Consider the following 24,641-nt stretch of genomic DNA (forward strand, 5'->3'; position numbering starts at 1 on the left):
TTTAGCCTTCTCAGCTTCGGAGCTGTGGGTAATGTGCACTGGGCAGCATTGCTCAAAACACCAAATATGGGCTCGCACCTGGAGCAATAAAGTTACATTGAATTTTCTGGCTGTCCTGGTGTGACCCACTTAGACAGATGGCTGGCCGATTAGCTGGTTACTCGATGTGTCACTTGTTTCACTTCTGAATTACGCAACGTATTAGTTACACTGCATCGAAGTATCCTCGAAATGTTCCTGTACTTTTGGAAGTCATTTGCGCTTATCCTTCTAGTCAAACGCTTTCATTGTCAGTATTGCAATGCCTTGTCGACTGCAAAAATAAAAGGTGTAATTACCGGGGTCACGAGAGAAATCTTGCCTCGTCTATTGTCTCTGCTTTATTTCCAGACCTTCTTGTTAAGATCCGCATAAACTAATAAATGAACGAATGCTGCTGATGGTGGGTGTATACTGAATACAACCAAAGTGTCAATTGTTACACAAGTATGGCAGGAGCTTCCTACTCGAAAAGGTGCTTCGGGAAGAACCAATGACCTGAGAAGACATTTCACAGTGACCCCTGGATCTCCAGTAAGCACAGTAACCCCGAGAAAGGAGGTACATTCGTGTGACTTAGTTGAAGCGGAGTTCTATTTCCTTTTCAGGTGGTCATTCTCATACCGAGGTAGTTTACGATTGTATAGTATTCTGTATGTGTCGTATACCACAATCGCCAATTAACGAATTCCTGATAAGCGACTACTAAAGTGCATGTATGCGACCGAGCATCCGCGGGGGGATGGAAGACGCGGTACATTAGGGCTTTCACGTCCTGCCCTCGATACGGAGCTTTACTGTTCCGCCATTTTTTTATTCTATCAAAGTAGTTTTTTTAACAAGTTTAGAAAGTGAAAATGAAGGCCCGACCTATAACTGCTTCATTACGGTTTGACTACGAATTAAATACAGAGCACTGGTGCAAATATAATACATGAACCATAGGGAAAGCATGACAGCAAATAATCACAATATTAATTATAACTCATAAAAATGAAATATCAGACATCAAGCAGATTACATATAAGGACACATAGGTGGTGGTGGTGGTAAAACCTTCAATAGATACAGGATAGGCGTCAACCTATCCGCAGAAAGGTCCGAAAGGAGCCCTTGGTCCTGGGCGGCGTGTTAGGCCAGTCGATTTACATCTAGCTGAGTGTCGCGGTGTGTGTTGAACAGTAGTCTCCCATAATTCTTGTTTTTGTCTCTTGATTACACAATTTTTATTTCTGAACCCGTCCATATCATATCTATTGTTGAATTTGTTGATTTGTACCGAAGGCAGCCGCGTGCTTGCGTTCCTATCGCTCATGCTTCTCTCTCTCTTATGTACCCTCTCAGTGCGAGAGGGATTATAATCTCGGTTCTGGACAATCAACGCTGTTGCACGGTAGATCCCATGGTAGCCGAACTTCCATAGACCCCATGGACTGCCATGGAGACGAACTAAGTGAGGCACGAGTTTCTTTTTACCGCCACCCTCTGGGAATAGTTCTAAATACTAGTGCTAATAATAAAAAACCATGACGTCACCGTGACGCATGCTTGGCGCGGATTTCGATTCTTTTTTCTCGTAGACACGAAAGACAAGGCCAACGACGACGAAGACTGAACGATGCTCGGCCAAGTCGGCAAAAAATTGACCCCGTAACTGTTGTGGAAATTTAGTTCGGCCGAACATATGACAGCCAATTTAAGGCAACTCATGGTGTTGTACAGGGTCTATTGTTAGCCGACATGTCCAAGCATCGCTCAGACTCCGTCGTCGTTGGCCTTGCATTTCTGTGCGAGTGATAAAAAAGCATGCTGCTTTACACCGCTAGATACATCCACATTCATTCTTTAGGCATGCACTGGCCTGATGAGTCACAAATGCGCCGCTGTGCTTGCACAACACGGAAAACACAAAGGCTGAATGGAGAGTCGGAGATGAAGCAGTTGTTTAATGTCAGCTCTCGGGTATGATCAAACAGCAACTTTCTGCAGTAAATGGGACAGAAGGCCTTAGAACAAAATGGAATATACATCTCTAAAAAATAACACAAAGTAGTATGTCACATCAGCAGTACGGCCCAGCTTAAAGATGAAAAATACACATAACAAAGCGTGTACTGTTAACACATTTTTTTTTCATATGTATAGTTGTTTACAAGTTAAATTGTGCACAACTATGTTCCCACAGAATCAGGGAATACAGGTGAAGGAGAGCCCGCATGGAAACGAACGCGCGAGAGCCTCCACAACAGTTAATGACAGCACTCTGTAAAAATACACTATTACTATAAAGGTTATTGTATTCGGTAGAACGATCTGCTTACAAATAGCGGTCAGCTTTTATATACACCATGCCAAGGCAGTAAGATTCCCATCAACCCAAATATCCATCATCATCATCATCATCATCATCATCAACCTGACTATAACCACTGCAGGGTGAAGGCCTCTCCCATATTTCTCGAATTAACCTGGTTCCGTGCTAGCTGCATCCACTTGACCCCTGCGAACTTCTTAACCTCATCCGCCCACCTAACTTTCTGCCGCCCACTGCTACGCTTTCCTTCCCTTGGAATCCAGTTTGTTACCCTAAGCGACCATCGGTTATCCTCTCTTAGCACTACATGTCCTGCCCATGCCCATTTCTTCTTCTTAGTTTCCACCACAATATCGATAACGAGTTATTTCGCTGACCCAATCTGCACGCTCCCTAGCTCTTAATGCTACCCCCACCATTTTTCGTTCCATAGCCCTCTGGGTTGTCCTCAACTTAAGTAGAACTCTCGTGGTTAGCCTCCACGTTTCAGCCCCATAGGTGAGTACAGGTAAGATGCAACTGTTATATACTTTCCTCTTGAGCGATACGGGTAAGCTGCTAGTCATAATCTGCGAGTGCTTGCCAAATGCGCTCCATTCCAATCCTATTTTTCTTATTATTTCCTTTTCATGGACCGGATCTGCGGTTACTACCTCTCCTAAGTAGAAATATTCGCCTATTACTTCCAGTACTTCGCACCTAATGTAAACAGCTGCTCCTTCCCGAGGCTATTGAACATTACCTTAGTCGTCTGCATATTGATTTTCAAGCCTACCTTTCTACTTTTCCTGTCTTGGTCATGGATCATTATTTGCAGTTCATCCTCCGAGCTGCTTAGCAAGGCAATGTCATCAGCAAATCACATATTACTGAGGTGTTCTCCATCTACCCTTATCCCTAACTGCTCCGATTCCAAGTCTCTGAATACTTCCTCTAAGCAAGCTGTGAATGGTACTGGGGAGATTGTGTCTCCTTGCCTAACGCCCTTCTTTATGGGAATTTTGTTACTTTCTTTATGCAGAACTATGGGCTGCGCAGCCACTATATATATCTTTCAGCACTTTCACGTACGGCTTGTCTGCCCCTTGATTTCGCAATGCCTGCATCACCGCCGAGGTTTCAACTGAGTAAAATGCTTTTAGTAATCAATGAATACTATGTATAAGGGCTGGTTATATTCCGAGCATATTTATTTCCCCTGATTGATGGTATGGATATAGTGGATAGTAGAGTACCGTTTCCGAAAACCTGCTTGATCCTTTGCTTGATTGCAGTCTAAGGGTGTACTGATTCTATTAGCGATTACCTTAGTAAATACCTTATACGTAACAGACAGTAAGCTGATTGGTCTAATTTTGAAGGTCATAGAGACCCCTTTCTTATGAATGAGGATAATGTTTGCATTCTTCCATGGTTCCGGTACCGTCGATGACACCAGGCACTGCGTATACAGGGTGGCCAGTTTTTCTAGAACGATGTGCCGCCCGTCCTTCAACAAATTTGTAGTTATCTGATATATAGTGGCTGCACAGCAACCATAATTCTGCATAAAGAAAGTAACAAAATTCCCATAAAGAAAGGTGTTAGGCAAGGAGACACAATCTCCCCAGTACTATTCACAGCTTGTTTAGAGGAAGTATTCAGAGACTTGGAATGGGAGCAGTTAGGGATAAGGGTAGATGGAGAATACCTCAGTAATCTGCGATTTGCTGATGACATTGCCTTGCTAAGCAACTCGGGGGATGAACTGCAAATAATGATTGATGACCTAGACAGAAAAAGTAGAAAGGTAGGCTTGAAAATCAATATGCAGAAGACTAAGGTAATGTTCAACAGCCTCGGGAAGGAACAGCAGTTTACATTAGGTAGCGAAATACTGGAAGTAGTAGGCGAATATGTCTACTTAGGACAGGTAGTAACCGCAGATCCGGACCATGAAAAGGAAATAACAAGAAGAATAAGATTGGGATGGTGCGCATTTGGCAAGCACTCGCAGATTATGACTAGCAGCTTACCGGTATCGCTCAAGAGGAAAGTATACAACAGTTGCGTCTTGCCTGTACTTACCTATGGGGCTGAAACGTGGAGGCTAACCAAGAGAGTTCTACTTAAGTTGAGGACAACCCAGAGGGCTATGGAACGAAAAATGGTAGGAGTAACATTAAGAGATAGAAAGCGTGCAGAGTGGGTCAGAGAAATAACTCAAGTTACCGACATTCTAGTGGAAATTAAGAAGAAGAAATGGACATGGGCAGGTCATGTAGGGCGAAGAGACGATAACCGATGGTCGCTGAGGGTAACAAACTGGATTCCAAGGGAAGGAAAGCGTAGCAGGGGGCGGCAGAAAGTTAGGTGGGCGGATGAGATTAAGAAGTTCGCAGGGGTCAAGTGGATGCAGCTAGCACAGAACCGGGTTAAGTGGAGAAATATGGGAGAGGCCTTCGCCCTGCAGTGGGTATAATCAGGCTGATGATGATGATGATGATGATGATGATGATTCTCTCCAGCTGATTTTCCCCTTTTCATAGTTTCTAATGCTTTCTTGACCTGGTCCTTCGTCAGTGGTGGAACGTCTGACTGTTTTTCCCTACCGCCAATCTCATTACGGTCCTGATTACTTTAGCTACTTTAGCGATCTGTATACAACTCCTCGACTACTTTGACCACCTTGTCCATATTCGTGATGACGTTGCCCGCCTTGTCCCTTATCGCATACATCTAGTTTTTGCCTATGCCCAATTTCTTTACCGCTATAAGGCTTCCCTCGTTCTTTACGGCATGCTCACCTTTCTCCATGTTATACTTCGTTATATCGGCCACCTTGCGCTTATTGATTAGCTTTGATATCTCGGTCAATTCGATCTGGTCTTTGGATTGGAAGCTTTCATACTCTGCCGTTTCTTAATCAAATCTTTCGTCTCCTTAGACAGCTTACCGGTATCCTCTCTAACTATACTACCGCCTACTTCTACCGCGCGTTCAGTAATATCTCTGAAATTATTGTTCATTGCTTCTAGTGTAATGTCGCCATCCGCGGTTAGAGCTGAATATCTATTCTGTGGCGAGATCCTGAATATAATCCAAATATTACGCAACCTAAATATATGCATGCCACAAACCAATTCTTCACTAACAACCGCAATAAAATGTCGGACACCGGAATATAGACCTAAATACGTAGCTTTTTTGCCTGCGTGCGGCCTTCGCATGGGCAGCCAAGTAACAAAACGCGACCTTCCTCTGCCTCGCAACGCAACGGAACCTAACTGACATGGAAAAGGATGGAAAATATTTCATCGTATACAGCACCGCTGCACAATGTCAATAGTTTTCTACTTTTTATCAAGGATGAATCAAGGAAAGGTCTTGACTGATATTGGGGTTGGGTTGGGTTTTGGGGTTAACATCTCAAAGAGGCTCAGGCTATGAGAGCCGCTGTAGTGAAGGGCTCCGGAAACTTTGACCACCTGGGGTTCTTTAACGTGCACCTTCATTGCACTCTTGACCAATTTTTTCTCTAAGCACATCTCTGAATAAAAGCCTTAAAAACGCATTCGCACGCAAAAATACGCAAAAACATGTTCCCATTCTGTTCCAATGCCTCTAGCCATGAACGCTAGTGCCTGATCGCAAAGAATTCAACCCTGCATGGCAGAGTGTTCCACAAGCCTTCAAACGTATCGAAAGGAGTGTTGGAGGACTTTTTCTGAATGCACATCTCGTCAAACATTATAGTGTAGGCACACCCGGGTGCCGAAAACGAAGCTCTTTAATTATTACTAGTTGAAAGTATTAAGGAAACACCTAATTTCAAGAGAACACACCTTCAACCAGAGCTGTAGTCTCCTGACTTATGTTCACATGAAACCAAATTATCCATAGCCCTTTTGGGATGAAAGTGAAATGCTAGAATAAATGCTTTGTTGCCGCTGCTGCAAAGGCAACCGCAGAGTTTCACGCTGCTGAGCTTTAACCAGTGCAGCAACTGACGACGATACATATGTGCTTATATCATTTCATATCTTGGCCAAGGTCCTCCGGTGACAACGTTGTGCGGACTGAAGTTTCTGGATGCACTCTTGAAGCAGCTGGTACTCCTTTCTAGGCTGCGGATGTTCCCAGTGGCAGAACGGCGACCAGTACAGAAAGCTTCAAAATGCATTAGAAGCAATTGAAAGAAATGCGTGCCAGACTGCATAGCATCTGAGGTAGAAACCGAGTAGAAACATTGACCGATCACGTGAGAAGTTGAGCGCGGTGGCTAGAGATTCATGCTAATCGAGAGCGAAAGAACAAACAAGGAAGGCAATACCGCACCACACAAATGCTCGCGTTGTGCTGTCTTCTCTTCCGTATTTGTTCTTTCGCGCTCGTTTAGCACGAATACATTTACCCAACCTTGCCGCTAATCGTATATCACATGGATTGTACGCATTTTTCAAGCCGGTAATAATCATCTTTGTAAGCTCATGAATAAGCGCAATAAAAGGAAAGTGGACATTAAAAGAAACACTAACGAACACTTCTATTACTGTTCGGTGTTGACAATTCACTCAGAACTCGTGCACTTTGTTTAAAGTTCTAATCGTCAACCTTGTTTGAGCTCGATTCACAAGTGCCACTCCAAAAAACTGACGCGTACTACAAAAGCGGCAAGTATATGGACAGGTACAGCTTTAGGAATGGAAGCGGAGTACGGAACTCTCTCTAAAGTCTGCAGACGAATCCGAGTGTTCGCATAGCCCGCTGTGCAACGCATTTAGTATGAGAGGGGAAGCTGAGGGTGCGGTCAAAAAGTACACCCGCGTCATTAATTACATCAAAACTGTCCAACAGCACAGTATTCACAGGATATTGGTAGAGAAAGCTGTGCGTTTTACGAGTAAATGAGATAACCCTAGTTTTGGAAGAATTCACACACCAATCAGAAAAGGCAGATATGTCCGATTGCAACAACAAGCAATCTTGAAAAGAATGTATCACCTTGATCATTTTTATATCATCAGCATAAAGAAGAAACGAGGAGTTCTTGATGACGGAGGAAACGTAATTAATATAAACGGAGAAGAGAGGCGGGCCTAATACAGAACCTTGAGGAACTCCAATGGTTCCAGGATACACGAAGGAAATCTGTCCATTGGCACTTACAAAGCAGGAGCGATCAAGGAAATAGTTAAATAGGAGGGCTACGATTGAGGCTTCGACACCAGAGAGTAGAAGGTTTTCAAGTAGTAATGAGTGAGTAACAACGTCGAAAGCTTTGCTCAAATCACAGTACACAGTGTCAACCTGACCTCTCTGAAGAACTGCTGCAGAGGCATATGTCATAAACGTGACTAGGTTGGTAGAAGTAGAGTGACCCGATATGAAGCCCTGTTGATTCGGTATGGTGACATGTTTGAGATGGAAGGAAAGTACATTATATGCAAAGCTAATTCGAAAAGGTTAGAGGTGGCACATACAAGAGGAATCGGACTATAATTAGAAACATAAGATTTGTTTCCTGACTTGAAGACAGGAAACACGCGTGCTATTTTCCACATGCGAGGAAAGGCAGCATTTTTCAAACAGTTATTAAATATAGCAGACAGTACTGGTACAAAGATACAACTGAAGGCTTTTATTATGGCGGCTGGAATGCCATCAGGTCCAGGAGACAAAGATGGTCTCAGACGCTTAAGACTCGCAGTTATTAACTTCTCGTCAAAGAGAGAGGAATTAGATGGTGCACCAGATGGGAGGCATACGGAATGGAAGTGTGGAGGTTTGTATACAGAGGAAAAATGTTGGGCAAAACTGTTGGCAACATCCCGAATTTCCGACCCCTCGGAGTCAACTAAGTAGATACTAGAATCCGAACGTACCGCCAGAACTGACCAGGACGATTAGTGGCACTCCTCTCTAAACGCTCAAGATAAGAGTCGTGGTCCCGCTTGTATAAGCGTTTGCAAAGAGAACGCAAGCGGCGAAACTCATCTGCCCAATTGGCAAACCCGGGACGTTTCGCTTTACGATGGGCCCGTTCCTTAAGTTTTAACGCCATTCTCAGTTCTCCGGAAAACCAAAAAGGAACGTTCCTACGAGTAGGAGTATGCAGAGGCATGTACTGATGCATACAATCAAGAACAATTTCAGTGAAGCGACTGACTTGTCCGTCGGGATCACTAATATCATTTAAAAGGGACCAGTCGACAGAAGAGAAGAAATTGAAGAGACCGACATAGTCACCACGTGCATACTACGCGAAACGGGGCGAATACCCCGCCGGATCTGAATTAGTAGAGGGTAAGGCAGAGACAGAAGTAGTCACAAGAAGTGGAGGGTGAAATTTGTCACAGCGAGTAAGCGGTATGTCGGAACTCGAGACTTGAACACTTTCTAGATTCGATAGACAGATATCGAGAATATTACCACAGCTGTTTTCAATGAAATCGTGTTGCTGCAAAGAGTTAAAGGCTACAAAATAAAGTAGCATGCTACATTTACGTAATATATAATGATTGCTGTGAGAAGAAGTAAATGAGTTCCAGTTGATACCTGGAGTATTAAAATCGCCTAAAATGAGAAGTTTGTGTTTGCTATGAGGAGTTATAACATGTTCGATTGAGAGCAGAACATCATCATAGGCTGGAAGAGGAAGACTCGGAGGAATGTAGAAAGCTTTTGCAGAAACGTAGAAAGAAGGAAAGTAAGAGCTTTTTATGTCGATTGAAGTGAGCTCAAGCCACACACATTCTTCAACAATTTCCAGATCGGAACGTCGAACACACTACAGAGAAATGTCAATAGCAATAAGCACTCCCCCTCCTCTTTGTTTGGGCTCTGTTTCACCGCGGTCGCTTCTAAGAACAGAGTAATTATTAGGAAAGAAACCACTGGAAGGGATATCGCTTGACAGCTTGGTTTCGGTAACTACAACAGCGGTGTAACAACTAGCCAAAACGCTAGAAAAGAATTCAGATCCCTTAGTCCGAAGACCTCGGGCGTTTTGATAACAGATGTCCAAATTAGGGGCCACTGCAATTTAACTAATATTATTATTATTATTATTATTATTATTATTATTATTATTATTATTGTTATCATTATCATTATTATTATTATTATTATTATTATTATTATTATTATTATTATTATTATTATTATTATTATTATTATTATTATTATTATTATTATTATTATTATTATTATTATTATAGGCTCGCTCAAGGTAGGGCCGCGGCCAACATGACGCCCATTGAAAAAGCATGTGCTGCGAATCGCTCGGCCGCTCGGCTCCTGGGGCATATGTTAGTCGGAAAAGCCCTCTTTCTTCGTCTCCTCTGAGGTTTTCTCTCATGCGGAGCCACTGTACCGACCAAACCCAAATACGCGCTGCCGGGACGGAACGTCTCTCCTGAGAAACGCTGACGCAACATCGTCCGAGGAGCTTTGCGTGATATAAGCTTTACCGCAGTCAACGCAACGAAGCGCCTACGTCTGACACATTAGAAGCTATGTTGAATGCGTGACGCTGCAACAAAGACACAGCTGATACGGCATCTTCCCGCACTCAAACCCATCGTGTTCTGGAAGGTTCCACCGGGTTTAAAAGAGCAAGAAAGGCCGCTAAACAAATGAGGTGCACTATAATTAGTGCACAACAAGTATGCCGCGTTCTTTTAAAGAAATCTAGAAGCTAAAGGTCATCAAAACAAAAACGTAAAAATGTTATTTTGTTTTGTTTCTTTTTACTCAGTAGTTCCAATGTTTACAACCCCATTTGCAGATGTCCTTCCAAGCGATTGGTGTCGCTGGCAATGGGTTTCTGTCCCCGTTTTGTTCAAAGTTGCGTGACCATGCGATGGGCCTTGGCTGTTGTTCACAGCAGACCAGCGTTCGTGTTGCTGCGCAGTTCGCGCTGGCTGTACTGATGTGGCGATGAGTCCGAAAATCCCCCATTCGGTAAAAGTTGAAGCCTACCGCCTGCCGCAACGTGAAGCACCGACGAGAGCTATGACCGGCCTACAGGTTCCGACCTTCGACGACACCTCAGATAAGTGGAAAACTTACCGTACAAGGGCAGAAGTATATTTTGAAAGCAATGCTATTACTGACACAAAACGGAAGCGAGGCTTGCTTGTAGCAGCACTCAGCACGCAGACGCTGCAAGTGTTAGCTGGACGGATTGCACCCTTGCACGGATTGCACCGCCGAATTCCCTCACTTATGACGGAGCAGTCGCAGCTTCGTAGAGTAACATATATTATAAAGAGAGGACACTCCCATAGGGCCCCAGCGGCCCAGTTTCTGCGCATAGCGGCGCATAGCGGAGTCGGCGAAGCGTGCCGGCCTCAAAGCGCGGAGGTTCAAAAATACGAAATTTCGAAGACCGCAATGCTACTTTGGGTTTTCGTTTTTCGCATGCGTCTTGTACTTCGATACACAGGCGCTTGCGCCACTTGCTCGAAGTGGTTACCGGCATTGTTTAAAAGAGCGGTGGCAGTGCCTGAAGCAATACAGAATAATGTATCGTCATCAACCCTCTCTCGCGGCCCTTTTATAGGCACGACGGGGACGCAAAAAATGTTCGCACGGGTATATGGGGCTACGTATAACGCAGAACGCTTTGAATAGGAAGGCTGCGGTGCATGCCACCAAGCCGTTACAGTTAATACTATTTGCACCTACTCTTTCCTCCCTTTTAGTAACCAAATAATCTATATTCCGTTACTTTGACCCGTCTTTAAATAATATTTAATTGCATACAGTCCCGAAGCTAAAGCTTTTTTGTCGGTGCAACGCCATCTGGCGGAGTCGTGGAACCTTGAGCTGGGCCGCAAGTGGCATCGAGTGTCCTCTCTTTATATATTGTAAGATGGGGGTTTATGGATCAGATCAGCAGGACTGGGTAGATAAGCGGCAGGCACAGCAACAACGAACACCGTCAGGTCCAACACGCGCAACGATCACGATGCCACTGCCTAGAATGTACTTCTTCCTCTTCACAATTACCCGCGGGACGAAGAGGAGACATCCTGGCAACTTACGGCGTGAGCAAGATGGCAGGGTCGTAATAGGGTTTAAGGCACTGAAGGTGAACAATCTCGCGTCCGCGCCGGAGTAAATCATGAGACGGCGTAAGAGGTTCCGCCACATAATTAACCGGAGAGGTGCGCTCCAGAACTCGATATGGGCCATGGTATGTTAAGCAAGAAATTTTGAAGACAGTCCAGGAGCATTGGAAGGTGTCCACAGCCGCACAAGAGCGCCAGACGAGAAGTTCGGTGCCGAGTGTTGGTTGTCATGGTTGGATTTATGGCGGTATTGGGTGTTAGACGTGAATGCGCGGGAAATTTGTCGACAGTCTTGCGCATGCTGGGCTGCTTGAGACTGAGGAGTATACTCTGATATGTCTGGCTGATACGAGAGTATGGTGTCGATTGTAGCAGAGGGGTGACGGCCGTAGAGGAGAAAAAAAGGAGAGAAGCCAGTAGTAGACTGCGTTGCGGTATTGTAAGCGTAAGTGACATACGGAAGGACGAGGTCCCAATTTGAGTGGTTGAAGGAGACGTACATAGAGAGCATGTCGCCAAGGGTACGAATGAAACGCTCAGTGAGGCCATTAGTCTGGGGATGATAGGCGGAGGTTGTTCTATGAACATCTTCCACTTGGTGAGCAAGGCTTTCACAACGTCACTCAAGAAAACGCGTCCTGTGTCGCTGAGCGGCTCTCGAGGTGCGCCGTAGCGAAGAACAAATCGCTCCAAAATGAAGGAAGCTACTTCTGACGCTGTGGCAAATGGACGTGCGGAGGTTTCTGCGTGCCTCGTCAGATGATCAACGGCTACAATAGCCCAGCGGTTGCCGGCTGCAGTGTAGGGAAGCCGCCCATACAAATTAATGCCGACGCGGTCGAAAGGGCGTGGTGGGTTGGGTAATGGTAGCAACTGTCCAGCGGAACGTTGAGGAGATGGCTTGCGACGTTGACAGGTGAGGCATGAGCGAACGTAATTGAGTACGAAGGTGTACATGCCCCGCCAGACGTAACGCAGCCGGAGACGAGTGTATGTCTTGAAGACACCCGCGTGACCGTATTGTGGGTCAGCGTGGAAACAGTCATAGATTTGCGAACGTAGCTGCCGGGGAATAACTAGCAACCACTTGCGGCCATCTGAGCAGTCGTTGCGGCGGTAGAGGAGGCTATCACGAATGGCGAAGTGGGAAGCATGGCGGCGGAGAGCGCGCGATGAAGAAGCAGCTGTAGGATTGAAGATAAAATGGAGGAGAGAATTTATCCTAAGATCTTGCCGCTGCGCTGACGGCATGTCATTGATGTGAAGCGATGGCGGGGAAACGTCGGAAGAGGAAAGGCTCGCGACCTCAGCTGTAAGGGGGCAGCGGGAAAGTGCATCGGCGTCGTGATGCTTGCGGCCGGAGCGGTAAACAACGCGGACATCATATTCCTGAAGGCGAAGAACCCATCTTTCCAGTCTTCCGGACGGGTCTTTCAGTGAGGAAAGCCAGCAAAGCGCATGGTGGTCCGTCACTACGTCAAAAGGGCGGCCATAGAGGTAAGGGCGGAATTTAGTAAGAGCCCAAATAATCACTAAGCACTCTTTTTCAGTGACTGAGTAATTGAATTCAGCCTTCGTGAGTGTACGGCTAGCATAGGCGACCACGTATTCAGTATAACCTGATTTGCGCTGAGCGAGCACAGCGCCGAGAACAATACCACTGCCGTCTGTGTGGACCTAAGTAGGCGCTGTGGGGTCGAAGTGACGTAGCATAGGCGGTGCCGTGAGGATGTGGCGCAAAGCATTGAAGGCATCGTCGCACGATGGCGACCACGACAAAAGGTCAGAACTGCCGGACAGAAGCTCTGTCAAGGGAGTAGCAATGAAAGCTAAATTTCTAATGAAGCGGCGAAAGTAAGAGCCCAGCCAGAGGAAGCTACGTAGATCTTTGATGGAAGTCGGTTTGGGAAAGGCTGCTACGGCACGAAGTTTAGAAGGATCTGAAGATACAGCTTCATTGGAAACAACGTGGCCGAAAATGGTGGACTGGCAGGCGGCAAAAAGACATTTTTTCAAATTCAGCTGCAGTCCGGCATCAGATAGGCAGGTCAAAACGTGCTTCAGATGATAGAGGTGTGCGTCAAAGTCAGGAGAAAAGACGACAATGTCGTCAAGGTAGCAGAGGCACGTCTTCCACTTTAGGCGACGCAAAATAGTGTCCATCATCCGCTCAAATGTTGCCGGAGCATTACAAAGACCAAATGGCATAATTGTAAATTCGTACAAGCCGTCAGGAGTTACAAAGGCAGTTTTGGGGCGATAAGCCGCTTCCAGGGGAACTTGGCAGTAGCCGGAACGTGAATCTAGGGAAGAAAAGAGCTCGGCGCCTTGCAAAAAATCAAAAGCGTCGTCGATGCGTTGGAGAGGGTAGACTTCCTTTCGCGTAATCTTATTCAGGCGGCGATAATCAACACAGAAGCTGATAGAACCATCTTTCTTTTTTACGAGGACAACACGTGTCGCCCAAGGGCTGCTTGAGGGCTGAATAACGCCATTATGAATCATTAGGTCGACTTGCTCTTCGATAGCCTGGCGTTCGGTTGCAGACACACGAGAGGGGCGCTGTCGCAGTGGTGCGTGGTTGCCGCTGTCGATGTGATAAGTGACTGTAGAAATTTGACCCAAACAACTTTGATGAGAATCGAAGGAGGAGCGAAATTTATGTAATAGGTTCAAAAGTTGAGTGCGCTCGATGGAGGAAGATCAGCGTCGATGGAACGGAGGAACAAATCTGTGGAGGGGGGAGCGGGCGCAGGTGAAGGGGGGCTGAGCGCAGTTCCGGCAGAGTGCGGTATGTCGTCAGGTTACTCAGAGATCAGAAGAGATGCGATTGGCTGGATACTTCCGAGCCATTCACTATGGCGCAAAGCAGTAAGGGAGTTAAATAGGTTACAGACCCATAACATGTAATGGCCAGCGGAAATAGCGAGCACAGTGTAGGGCAATGGAAGACACTTACGGCGCAGGAAAGTATGGGCTGGTGTGAAGAGAATGGTCTCATCGCTAACAGAGGCACAAGCGACACGAACAAACACAGAAGAGCAGGGAGGAAGGTCAATATCTTCGGCGACGAGGGCTTTAGCACAGGAATTTCGTGGATCACTGTCTGTTAAGGCATCGGGCAAAGTCGAGAATCCCACTTCAGCTCGAGCGCAATCGATAATAGCAGCATGACGCGGCAGGAAATCCCAGCCTAAAATAACAGCGTGTGAGCAACTTGGCAGCATTACGAACTCAGTGGTATAAAGGCAATTCTGCATAACTACTCGAGCGATGCACGCTGCTAAGGGCTTGATATGCTGAGCGCTGGCCGTTCGCAGCGAAAGTCCCGCAATTCGCGTCTTCACTTTCTTTAAAGAGCTACATAGTTTTGCGTCCATAACCGAAATCGCAGCACCAGTGTCAATTAGAGCCATGACAGCAACGACCTCGACGAAAACTTCAATAAGGTTTGCCGGCGACAGATGAGGACTTGGAAAGTTCGACTGGGTCGCACTTCTCGCCTCTGGAACTGCGGCCTCTAGTTTTCCTCATGTGAAGCGTTGTGTCGACGTCGCATCGGAGAGATAGAGCGGCGTCGCGGCGACGGTGAACGGCGGTCGGTCATGGCTAATTGGTCTGGGGAGAAATCTTGGCTGGCTGGAGGCTCAGTAGACGCGGAACACTGAGGCGTCGAAGACCAGTACCCAGAACCATGAGTAGGTGGTGCCGGCACTGGGAGACGGTTTCGACAATAACGAGAAAAGAAATATGCCCAGCTAGTCCGCAAGTATAACAAATTGGGCGGCTATCTGTCGTGTGCCAGGGATTGCGCGGTCTTGGAGCCGGTCGAATAAAATGCGCAGGTTCTCGAGCAAGGACCAGGAGGCGGCTGAACGTAGGCAGGTTGCGGCGGAGCATATGTAGGTTTTGGTCGGGCAGCAACAGCCACATATGTCAACGGGGCGGCGACAGGCATAAATTGAGGGGCTGGAGGAAGCGATGCAGCTACTTGTTCCTGGATAATCTGGCGCAAACTGGGAGCTAGGTGTGAGGAAGGCTCTTCATGTCAGGACATAAGGGAGAGCTGTCGAGCAACTTCTTCCCGAATGAAGCTCTTGATTTGTGGCAGCAGCTTAGAATGTTCAGCTGCATCTATCAGGCCAGCAAGCGACTCAGAGTGAATGGTGTTCGCGTGAGTTATGGCCCTTTGTTTGCGCAGTTAATCATAACTTTGACACAGTGTGACCACCTTTGCGACTGTGCGGATATCAGGAGCAGTCAGCATCTGGAAGGCGTCGTCATCAATGCCTTGCAGAATGTACTTATTCTTGTCGGCCTCTGACATCTGTGCGTTCACACGCTTGCACAAGTCGACTACGTCCTCGATATAACTTGTAAAATTCTCACCAACCTGCTGTGACCGCGCACGCAAGCGCTTTTCAGCACGGAGCTTCATCACAGCCGGACGGCCAAAAACTTCAGCGAAGCTAACTTTGAACACGGACCATGATGGAATGTCCGCTTCATGGTTGCGAAACCATAGATTTTCTAAGCCGGTAAGATGGAATATTACGTTGCTTAACTTCTTTTCTGCGTCCCATTTGTTATAAGCGCTCACTCGCGCATAGGATGTGAGCCAGTCCTCGACGTCATGGTCGTCAGTGCCGCTGAAGATGGCGGGGTCTCGCTGGTGGAGGGAGCCGGGGCAGATAATGGCCGAGCCAACTTGTACGGCTTGGTGGTTAACGTCCTCAGGCATCGCAGGAGGTGGTAATGTGCGGCTGCGGAGATCCATGGCGAGCGGATAGATCTTAACAGGCAGCTCCACCAAGTGTAAGATGGGGGGTTTATTGATCAGATCAGCAGGACTGGGTAGATCAGCGGCGAGCACAGCAACAGCGAACACCGTCAGGTCCAACACGAGCAGCGATCACGATGCACTGCCTAGAATGTTCCTCGTGTACGTCTTCCTCTTCACAATATATATATATATATATATATATATATATATATATATATGAAGTAAAGAAGCCAACAGTCGGCGAGGCCAAGGAAAGCGTTGGGGATGGTACTTTGTCTTTCTTTTTTTTTAATGTTTACTTGGATAATCACAGAAATTAGTAATGTAATCTCTTTAGGGGAAAGATAATTAAACACAAAGTAGAAGAAAAAACAACGTGCCGACGGTGGGGACCGAACCCACGACCTCCGAATATCGCGTCCGGTGCTCTTCCAACTGAGCTACATCGGCCGCTGTCCCCCCTGCTACTTTCTTGGGTATTTATGTTGTCTATGTACGAACCTTGAGAGTGTTCACCAGCGCCACCCTCAGCCATAGCGGCGGAGGCGGCACGTCCTTTGTTACCGCCGCCGACACTCTCAAGGTTCGTACATAGACAACATAAATACCCAAGAAAGTAGAAGGGGGACAGCGGCCGATGTAGCTCAGTTGGAAGAGCACCGGACGCGATATTCGGAGGTCGTGGGTTCGGTCCCCACCGTCGGCACGTTGTTTTTTCTTCTACTTTTTGTTTAATTATCTTTCCCTAAACAGATTACATTACTAATTTCTGTGATTATCCAAGTAAACATTAAAAAAAAGACAAAGTACCATCCCCAATGTTGTGTCGGTATCTGGGGTGCGACACGTGCGTTTACTGTTGTGTGATAAGATCTAATGGTATCACCATCATGTCTGTTCTGCGCATGTGTCAGGCTGCTGTGTGTGTATATATGCGTTTGTCATGTCCTGTACTGGGGGGAGTTTATTTCGAGCTGCCAGTATGCAGCACTGTGAATAAAGCCGTTTGTTCAAGCCTGCGCCTACTTACTGTGGATGCAACAAACTGGCGACGAGGATGGGATGACACGAACTGAGGATGGCATCCACAGTCGGCAAGCTACCGGAGTATGATCCTGACAGCGGAAACGAGGACGTCTTCATCGAGCGCTTCGAGTTGTACTTCACGGGGAATGAAGTAGCCGAGAAAAAGAAACTGCATCTGTTCCTCAGCGCCATAGGAGAAAAAGCGTATGTCACGCTCCGAAGTCTGCTTCTTCCAAAGTCACCCAGCAAATCAACTTACGAGGAAGTCGTATCGGCTCTGCAGAAGCACTACACTCCGAAGCGGTCCGTTGTGAGCGAGAGATATGATTTTAATCGAAGGAAGCAAGGACCTCAAGAAAGTATCGCGGATTTCATAGTGAAGCTCAAGCAAGCGGCAGCCTCATGCGACTTCGGCAGCTTCTTGGAACAAGCCCTGCGGGACCGGCTGATTGCTGGCCTATACTCGGAGGCGATAGGTTGCCGGCTGTTGGCCATGACCGACACCGAACTCACATGGGACCGCGTTTGCAGCATCGCTACGGCCATGGAAAGGGCAGCGAGAGACACAGTGGCAATGATGTCTGAAACCAGTGGGGAGCACTCTTCAAGCGGCAGTGATGTCCTCTGGCAGAGCAAGTCGTCGATGGCGAGACCGGTCTCCGAAGGGGTGGCGTTCAGCTGTCACGCCTCTGACAAGCCAAAAATGAAGTCTACGGCTCAAAGGACTAAATCGAATTGTCATCGATGCGGTGGGCAGCACGCACCTGTAAGTTGTCCTTTCTTGAACAGGGTGTGTTACAAATGTCAAAAGATAGGCCATGTTGCTAAAATGTGCAAAACTAGAGTTGTACATCAGCTAGAGCAGGAATCGTCGGACAGTGAACTTCTTACCCTTTGCCACACCGACAACTGTGCGGCCAGTCCTGCTATTGTAGTCAGCGTATGGTTAAATGGGGAAAACGTACCCATGGTGTTAGACACAGGAGCAGCGGTTTCCGTGATGTCAGAGTCAGAGTGTGCGAAGCACTTTCCAAACACTAAGCTCAGGCCAGCAGACGTCAAACTGGTTACGTACAATGGCACTCCGGTTGATATCAAGGGTATAATGGACGTGGAAGTTAAGTACTACGAGCAGTGTTTTCGCTTGCCGCTAGTAATTGCTAAAGAGACGAAAGGTGCCTGAATGCCTACGTTGTTTGGCCGCAACTGGCTGAGTAAAATCAAAATCCGGTGGAATGAAGTGATGCATGTGCAGTCACTGACGAAAGAAATGCCCTTGATGACATTGACTGAGAAATATCGCGAAGTGTTCGAGCAGGGCTACGGAGCGATAAAAGGGTTCAAGGCGAGCATTGTAGTTAAGGAGAACGCGTCCCCGGTATTTTGTAAGGCGCGATCAGTGCCGTACGCGCTGCGAGAACGGGTCGAGCAGGAATTGGTCAATTTGGAAAAAGCTGGAGTCATATATAAGGTGCGCCACAGTGCTTGGGCGACACCACTGGTGATTGTTCCAAAGAAAAACGGCGAGGAGCTTCGGCTGTGTGGTGATTACCGAGTCAAGGTAAATCCGGCAATTGAGGTTGACCAGTATCCGCTCCCTCTACCAGAGGACATTTTTGCAATGTTACAAGGTGGGTCCGTGTTTTCAGTTTTGGATTTGTCTAAGGCGTACTTGCAGCTGGAATTAGACGAGCCAGCGCAAGAACTGCTCACTGTCAATACACACCTCGGCCTGACGCTTGCCATACGACGTAGCCTGCGCGCCAGGAGTGTTTCAAGCTGTGATGGACAGAGTCCTACACGGACTGACTGGCACAGCCTGCTACTTAGATGATATTGTCATCGCGGGCAAAGATCAAAAACAGTGCCATGACCGATTGGAGCAGGTACTCATACGCCTAAGAGAACATGGCATAAGGGTCAACACTGCGAAATGTAAGCTGTTCCAGAAACGAATACGATATCTGGGCCATGAAATTGACAGAGATGGATTACATCCCACAGCTGATAAAGTGGCAGCCATAAAGAATGCACCAAAACCTGGAAATGTCAGCCAAAGGCCTTTCTGGGCTTAATTAATTTTTACTCAAAATTTTTGCCTAATCTGGCTACAGTTCTCGAACCCCTGCATAACTTGTTGCGCAAAGACACTGCATGGCACTGGTCGCGTCAGTGTGATACTGCCTTTTCGAATTCTAAAGAGATGCTTACTAACGAGCGTGTTCTGGAGTTGTACGATGTCAGAAAAGAAATACAGCTAACATGTGACGCGTCCGAATATGGTCTTGGTGTTGTACTGTCGCACATCGTGAATGGAAAAGATAAACCAATTGCATTTGCATCCCGGTCACTGTCACCTGCAGAACGCAATTATGGCCAAATCGAAAAAGAAGCATTGAGTATTGTTTTTGGTGTGAAAAGATTTCATAACTACCTCTATGGTAGAACATTTAAGGTGTTGACAGACCATCAACCACTAACCGTACTTTTCGACCCGAAAAGAAACAGCAGTGCTGTGGCAACTGCTAGGGTGCACCGTTGGTTTTTGTTCCTCGCGAACTACAGCTATAAAATAGCGCACAAACCAGGTGCGGAAATTGGCCATGCCGATGCCTTATCTAGACTTCCTTTGCCAGAAACGTCAGAGCAGACTGAAGACATTTTTTATTTTTCTACACTTGACGAGCTTCCTTTGACGGCAAAAGACATTGAACGGGAAACAACGCGCGACAGGCTGCTAACGGTGGTTCGCGACATGATATGGCATGGTTGGCCAAAATCTGTTTCTCAGGACCTGCAGCCTTTCTGGGTTCGACGTTTCGAACTTTCCATTGAAGCGGGCTGCATTATTTGGACAAACAGAGTAATCATCCCGGAGTGTTTGCGCAGTGTTGTACTAAACTTGCTGCACGAGCAGCACCTTGGAATCACGAAGATGAAAATGGTCGCAAGGTCAATGGTGTGGTGGCCATGTATCGACGAAGCGCTGGAACAAACTGTACGAACTTGCCGCATTTGTCAAACTGTTCACCCTGCAGCACAACCAGCACCCTTGGCTCCCTGGAAAGTGTGCGAACACCCTTGGGAAAGGGTTCATCTCGATTTCGCCGAGAAGGAAGGAAAAATGTTCCTTTTAGCAGTTGATGCATATAGCAAGTGGTTGGAAGTGAAGGTGTGTACAACGACGACGGCCGCTAGGACCGTTGAAGTTGTAAGATCCATGTTTGCTGCCCATGGTCTACCTGTTGAAGTTGTAACTGATAACGGGCCGGAATTCCGTGCTGCTGAGTTTGAAAACTTCCTGAAAGCAAATGGAGTAAAGCACACATGCACCCCTCCGTACCAACCACAGTCGAATGGGTCGGCGGAGCGGGCTGTACAGACAACAAAGACTGCACTATTCAAGCAGTTGCTGGAGGACAGAGAAAAGGGAAGTACAAGAACCTTGCAGCACAGAATAGACAACTTCCTATTTTGTTATAGAACAACGCCGCACACATTCACCGGAAAGACTCCGGCTGAATTGTTCTTAAGAAGAAAGTTGCGAACCAGATTTTGCTTGTTGAGACCAAAATTGACAAGTGCAATGACAGAGAAAAGCGAAAGGGTGAAACAGGCTGCAGATAAGCGTAGAGCGAAGCCGCGATCCTTTGCTGCTGGGAACAGGGTACTAGTGCGTTCCGTGCGCGGTGATTCGGTGAACTGGCGTCCTGGAAAAATTACGCGTGTAAAGTCCCCCACTACGTACTTGGTTGTCATTGGAAACAAAGTGCGTTTTGTGCATGCTGATCATTTGCGACATTCTGTTCTTGATGATGAAAAACCAACTGCAAAAGAAATGTGCCTGCCACACGCATCAGAGATCGCCTCTCCTCCAATGCCTTCGGCGCAGCCAGCGCCTCAGGTTGGACCCAGCCCACAGGATCAGTTGCCATCTGATAATGAACCTATTCCGTTAAGACGGAGCAACCGGGAAAGGAGACCTCCGGAGCGTTGGGGCTATGACCGTTTTTGATCTAGTAGGGGAGGAAGTGTTGTGTCGGTATCTGGGGTGCGACACGTGCGTTTACTGTTGTGTGATAAGATATAATGGTATCACCATCATGTCTGTTCTGCGCATGTGTCAGGCTGCTGTGTGTGTATATATGCGTTTGTCATGTGCTGTACTGGGGGGAGTTTATTTCGAACTGCCAGCATGCAGCACTGTGAATAAAGCCGTTTGTTCAAGCCTGCGCCTACTTACTGTGGATGCAACACCCAATGCTTTCCTTGGCCTCGCCGACTGTTGGCTTCTTTCCTTCATGTATTATAACGAGCACCCTCATTTCCCCTTAATTGATCTGCTCTTGTGTGTGTGTGTGTGTGTGTGTGTGTGTGTGTGTGTGTGTGTGTGTGTGTGTGTGTGTGTGTGTGTGTGTGTGTGTGTGTGTGTGTGTGTGTGTGTGTGTGTGTGTGTGTGTGTGTGTGTGTGTGTGTGTGTGTGTGTGTGTGTGTGTGTGTGTGTGTGTGTGTGTGTGTGTGTGTGTGTGTGTGTGTGTGTGTGTGTGTGTGTGTGTGTGTGTGTGTGTGTGTGTGTGTGTGTGTGTGTGTGTGTGTGTGTGTGTGTGTGTGTGTGTGTGTGTGTGTGTGTGTGTGTGTGTGTGTGTGTGTGTGTGTGTGTGTGTGTGTGTGTGTGTGTGTGTGTGTGTGTGTGTGTGTGTGTGTGTGTGTGTGTGTGTGTGTGTGTGTGTGTGTGTGTGTGTGTGTGTGTGTGTGTGTGTGTGTGTGTGTGTGTGTGTGTGTGTGTGTGTGTGTGTGTGTGTGTGTGTGTGTGTGTGTGTGTGTGTGTGTGTGTGTGTGTGTGTGTGTGTGTGTGTGTGTGTGTGTGTGTGTGTGTGTGTGTGTGTGTGTGTGTGTGTGTGTGTGTGTGTGTGTGTGTGTGTGTGTGTGTGTGTGTGTGTGTGTGTGTGTGTGTGTGTGTGTGTGTGTGTGTGTGTGTGTGTGTGTGTGTGTGTGTGTGTGTGTGTGTGTGTGTGTGTGTGTGTGTGTGTGTGTGTGTGTGTGTGTGTGTGTGTGTGTGTGTGTGTGTGTGTGTGTGTGTGTGTGTGTGTGTGTGTGTGTGTGTGTGTGTGTGTGTGTGTGTGTGTGTGTGTGTGTGTGTGTGTGTGTGTGTGTGTGTGTGTGTGTGTGTGTGTGTGTGTGTGTGTGTGTGTGTGTGTGTGTGTGTGTGTGTGTGTGTGTGTGTGTGTGTGTGTGTGTGTGTGTGTGTGTGTGTGTGTGTGTGTGTGTGTGTGTGTGTGTGTGTGTGTGTTACTCGATGGCAGCTTCAAACGCCTACTATGACCCGATGTGTCACGAGATAGCGGAGAGCTATACATTTTTCACCCGTTGCCAACAAAAAGGTCAGGCAGGGCAGGCATTTCTGCTCGAAATACGGCGCATAGCAGACGCTGCAACTTTGGGACTGCGCTAGTCCGAATGCCGAGGGATAGAATTGTTTACGGTTTATGCTGAACTAACATACACAAGCAGTTACTGACGAAGAAAGACTTAACGCTGGAGGAGGTCGAAGCGCTGGTGAAACAGCCGAGAAGGATGCAAACAATATTAGTGCAGAACTACCAACGCCGCTATGAATGCAAGCCAGTCATCACTTTTCGTCGCGAGATAACCATACCAGCGGCGCAGCGCAAGAGTGCGGACGATGTGGAAGCGTGAAGCACGATGATAACGCCTGCCGCTGGGGTAACGCACGGTATTTCTGCAGCAGGCAACGTGTTTATTTGGCGAAGAAATGCTGCAGGGCCAAAACATATGAAAATGCTGCTAGGAGAACCGTGTCACGGCACTGACAGTTGAAACTGCGTTTAGCAGCAAGGGCACGGATGAGGCACACGTCTGGACGTTAATTTCTGACAGGAAAAAGTAATTTTGGAACCACTGTTTTGCTGCACATTTCGGTGGGGCGAAATAGACCAGGAAATTGGAGTAGACACAAAATCCCCTCATAACGGAACGTTTTCGACCGACACCGAACGCAGTGGCCACGCTTGAAAACGCCAGATGTGAAGCTGTCATGTTTCGCGGGACAACTGCCGGTGCTTGGCGAACTCAAACTTCCGGTGCGATACAAAATGTATTCGTAACCTGTCCACTTATTGTGCTTGACTGTTCAGGACCGCGTCTCCGAGGCCGCGATCTGATTGCGGCACTTGGCAAGACAGGCGTTCTAATGAAAGAACTCACTGCGCCGCATTCGACAACAAAAAACGCACCAAGCGGCCACATGGGGAATAGACTGCTCGCTGAGTATAAAGATGTCTTTTCGACAGACCAGGTGCTCATCAAGGGACCGCATGCCAGCCTAAAGCTCGAGGAGACGGCGGCACAGAAATTCTGTAAGGGCAGATCACTTGCTTTTGCCCTCAGTGATAAGGTCTCCCGTGAAATTGATCGGTTATTGTCCCTTGAGGTCTTATCACCTGTCCAACATTCAGAATTGGCTACGCTCATTGTAGTTGTCCTGAAATAAGCTGGCACCGTAAGAATATGTGGAGACTTTAAAGTCACGCTTAACCCGGCATGTGATATAGAGCCTTGCTGGCTTCCAGTGATCGAGGGCATACTAGCGAACTTAAACGGAGGCGAATACTTCAGCCTCGTGGATTTGAAGGACGAGTACAACCAAGTGCCCCTTGACGAAGCGTCACGCGGACTTCGTGTCATTAACACCCATCGCGGACTTTTTGTTTCAACACACTTTCGCTTCGTATAGCTTCTGCACCAGCTATATATTACAAAGAAAGATGGACATGTACTCAGGGGGCTACGTACCAGGCGTCCAAGCCTACCTTGACGTGTTAGCGTCAGAAGGCAAAGCGAACAAGGGAACGCGGCTCAAGCAAGTGTTGGAAGGATTTCGGGAGCATGGTGGCCAGCTTAGGGCTGACAAATGCAAGTTCCGGCAGCCTTCAGTGACTTATACCCTTGTTACACGGGCGTTTTCAACGGCAGTTCATTTGGCGGTCAGTTGAACTGAACGGCAGTTAGCGATGTTATACGGCAGCGCCAACTGCAGCTGAAATCGAAACTGCAGTTCAGTTCAACTGAAGTCGGGGGTCGCAGTTGAATCTGTCCACTGACAACGTAGCAGTTAGCGGACGGGCTGCATTGGCTGATTCGGCGACATCGTTCTGTCATACGTTCTCAAAACACGCGAAAGGTTATTGTCCTGGCCCTAATCTACAACATGCGCTAATTGAGTGGGTGTCAATATGTAAACACGCGAAGCGGCATCAGAATAAACAGCTTCTCGGAAGGGAAGCCAAACGATTTCCGTATTGGATTGTCTTGGCTTTGTATGCCACGGCAACCGTAAAATATCGGAGCCGAGAAAAAATGCAAATATAAGTATAACTGCATCAGAAACGCTAAACAAGTGCTT

At 47.3% G+C, this 24,641-nt stretch overlaps 1 protein-coding gene across 1 annotated transcript; it reads left to right on the forward strand.

The window, feature by feature from the left end:
- The first annotated feature begins 17,270 nt into the window (after positions 1–17,270).
- LOC146192290 (uncharacterized) lies at positions 17,271–23,400 on the forward strand. The gene is made up of 2 exons (XM_084600450.1): positions 17,271–17,984; positions 23,374–23,400. The coding sequence occupies exons 1-2, from the start codon at positions 17,271–17,273 to the stop codon at positions 23,398–23,400; spliced, it is 741 nt and encodes a 246-aa protein (XP_084456576.1).
- Positions 23,401–24,641: the final 1,241 nt, after the last annotated feature.

This window comes from Amblyomma maculatum, chromosome 4, assembly GCF_055883805.1.
Source record: "Amblyomma maculatum isolate TAMU_Amacu chromosome 4, ASM5588380v1, whole genome shotgun sequence".
In the NCBI taxonomy this organism is placed as follows: Eukaryota; Metazoa; Arthropoda; class Arachnida; order Ixodida; family Ixodidae; genus Amblyomma; species Amblyomma maculatum.

Excerpts from the sequence above, each read along its gene's own strand:
- LOC146192290 (XM_084600450.1), top strand. The coding sequence starts at position 17,271 with ATGGCATCCACAGTCGGCAAGCTACCGGAGTATGATCCTGACAGCGGA. Across the intron at positions 17,985-23,373 it reads GCGGTGGGCAGCACGCACCT|GACCGCGTCTCCGAGGCCGC; the intron begins GTAAGTTGTCCT and ends TTGACTGTTCAG.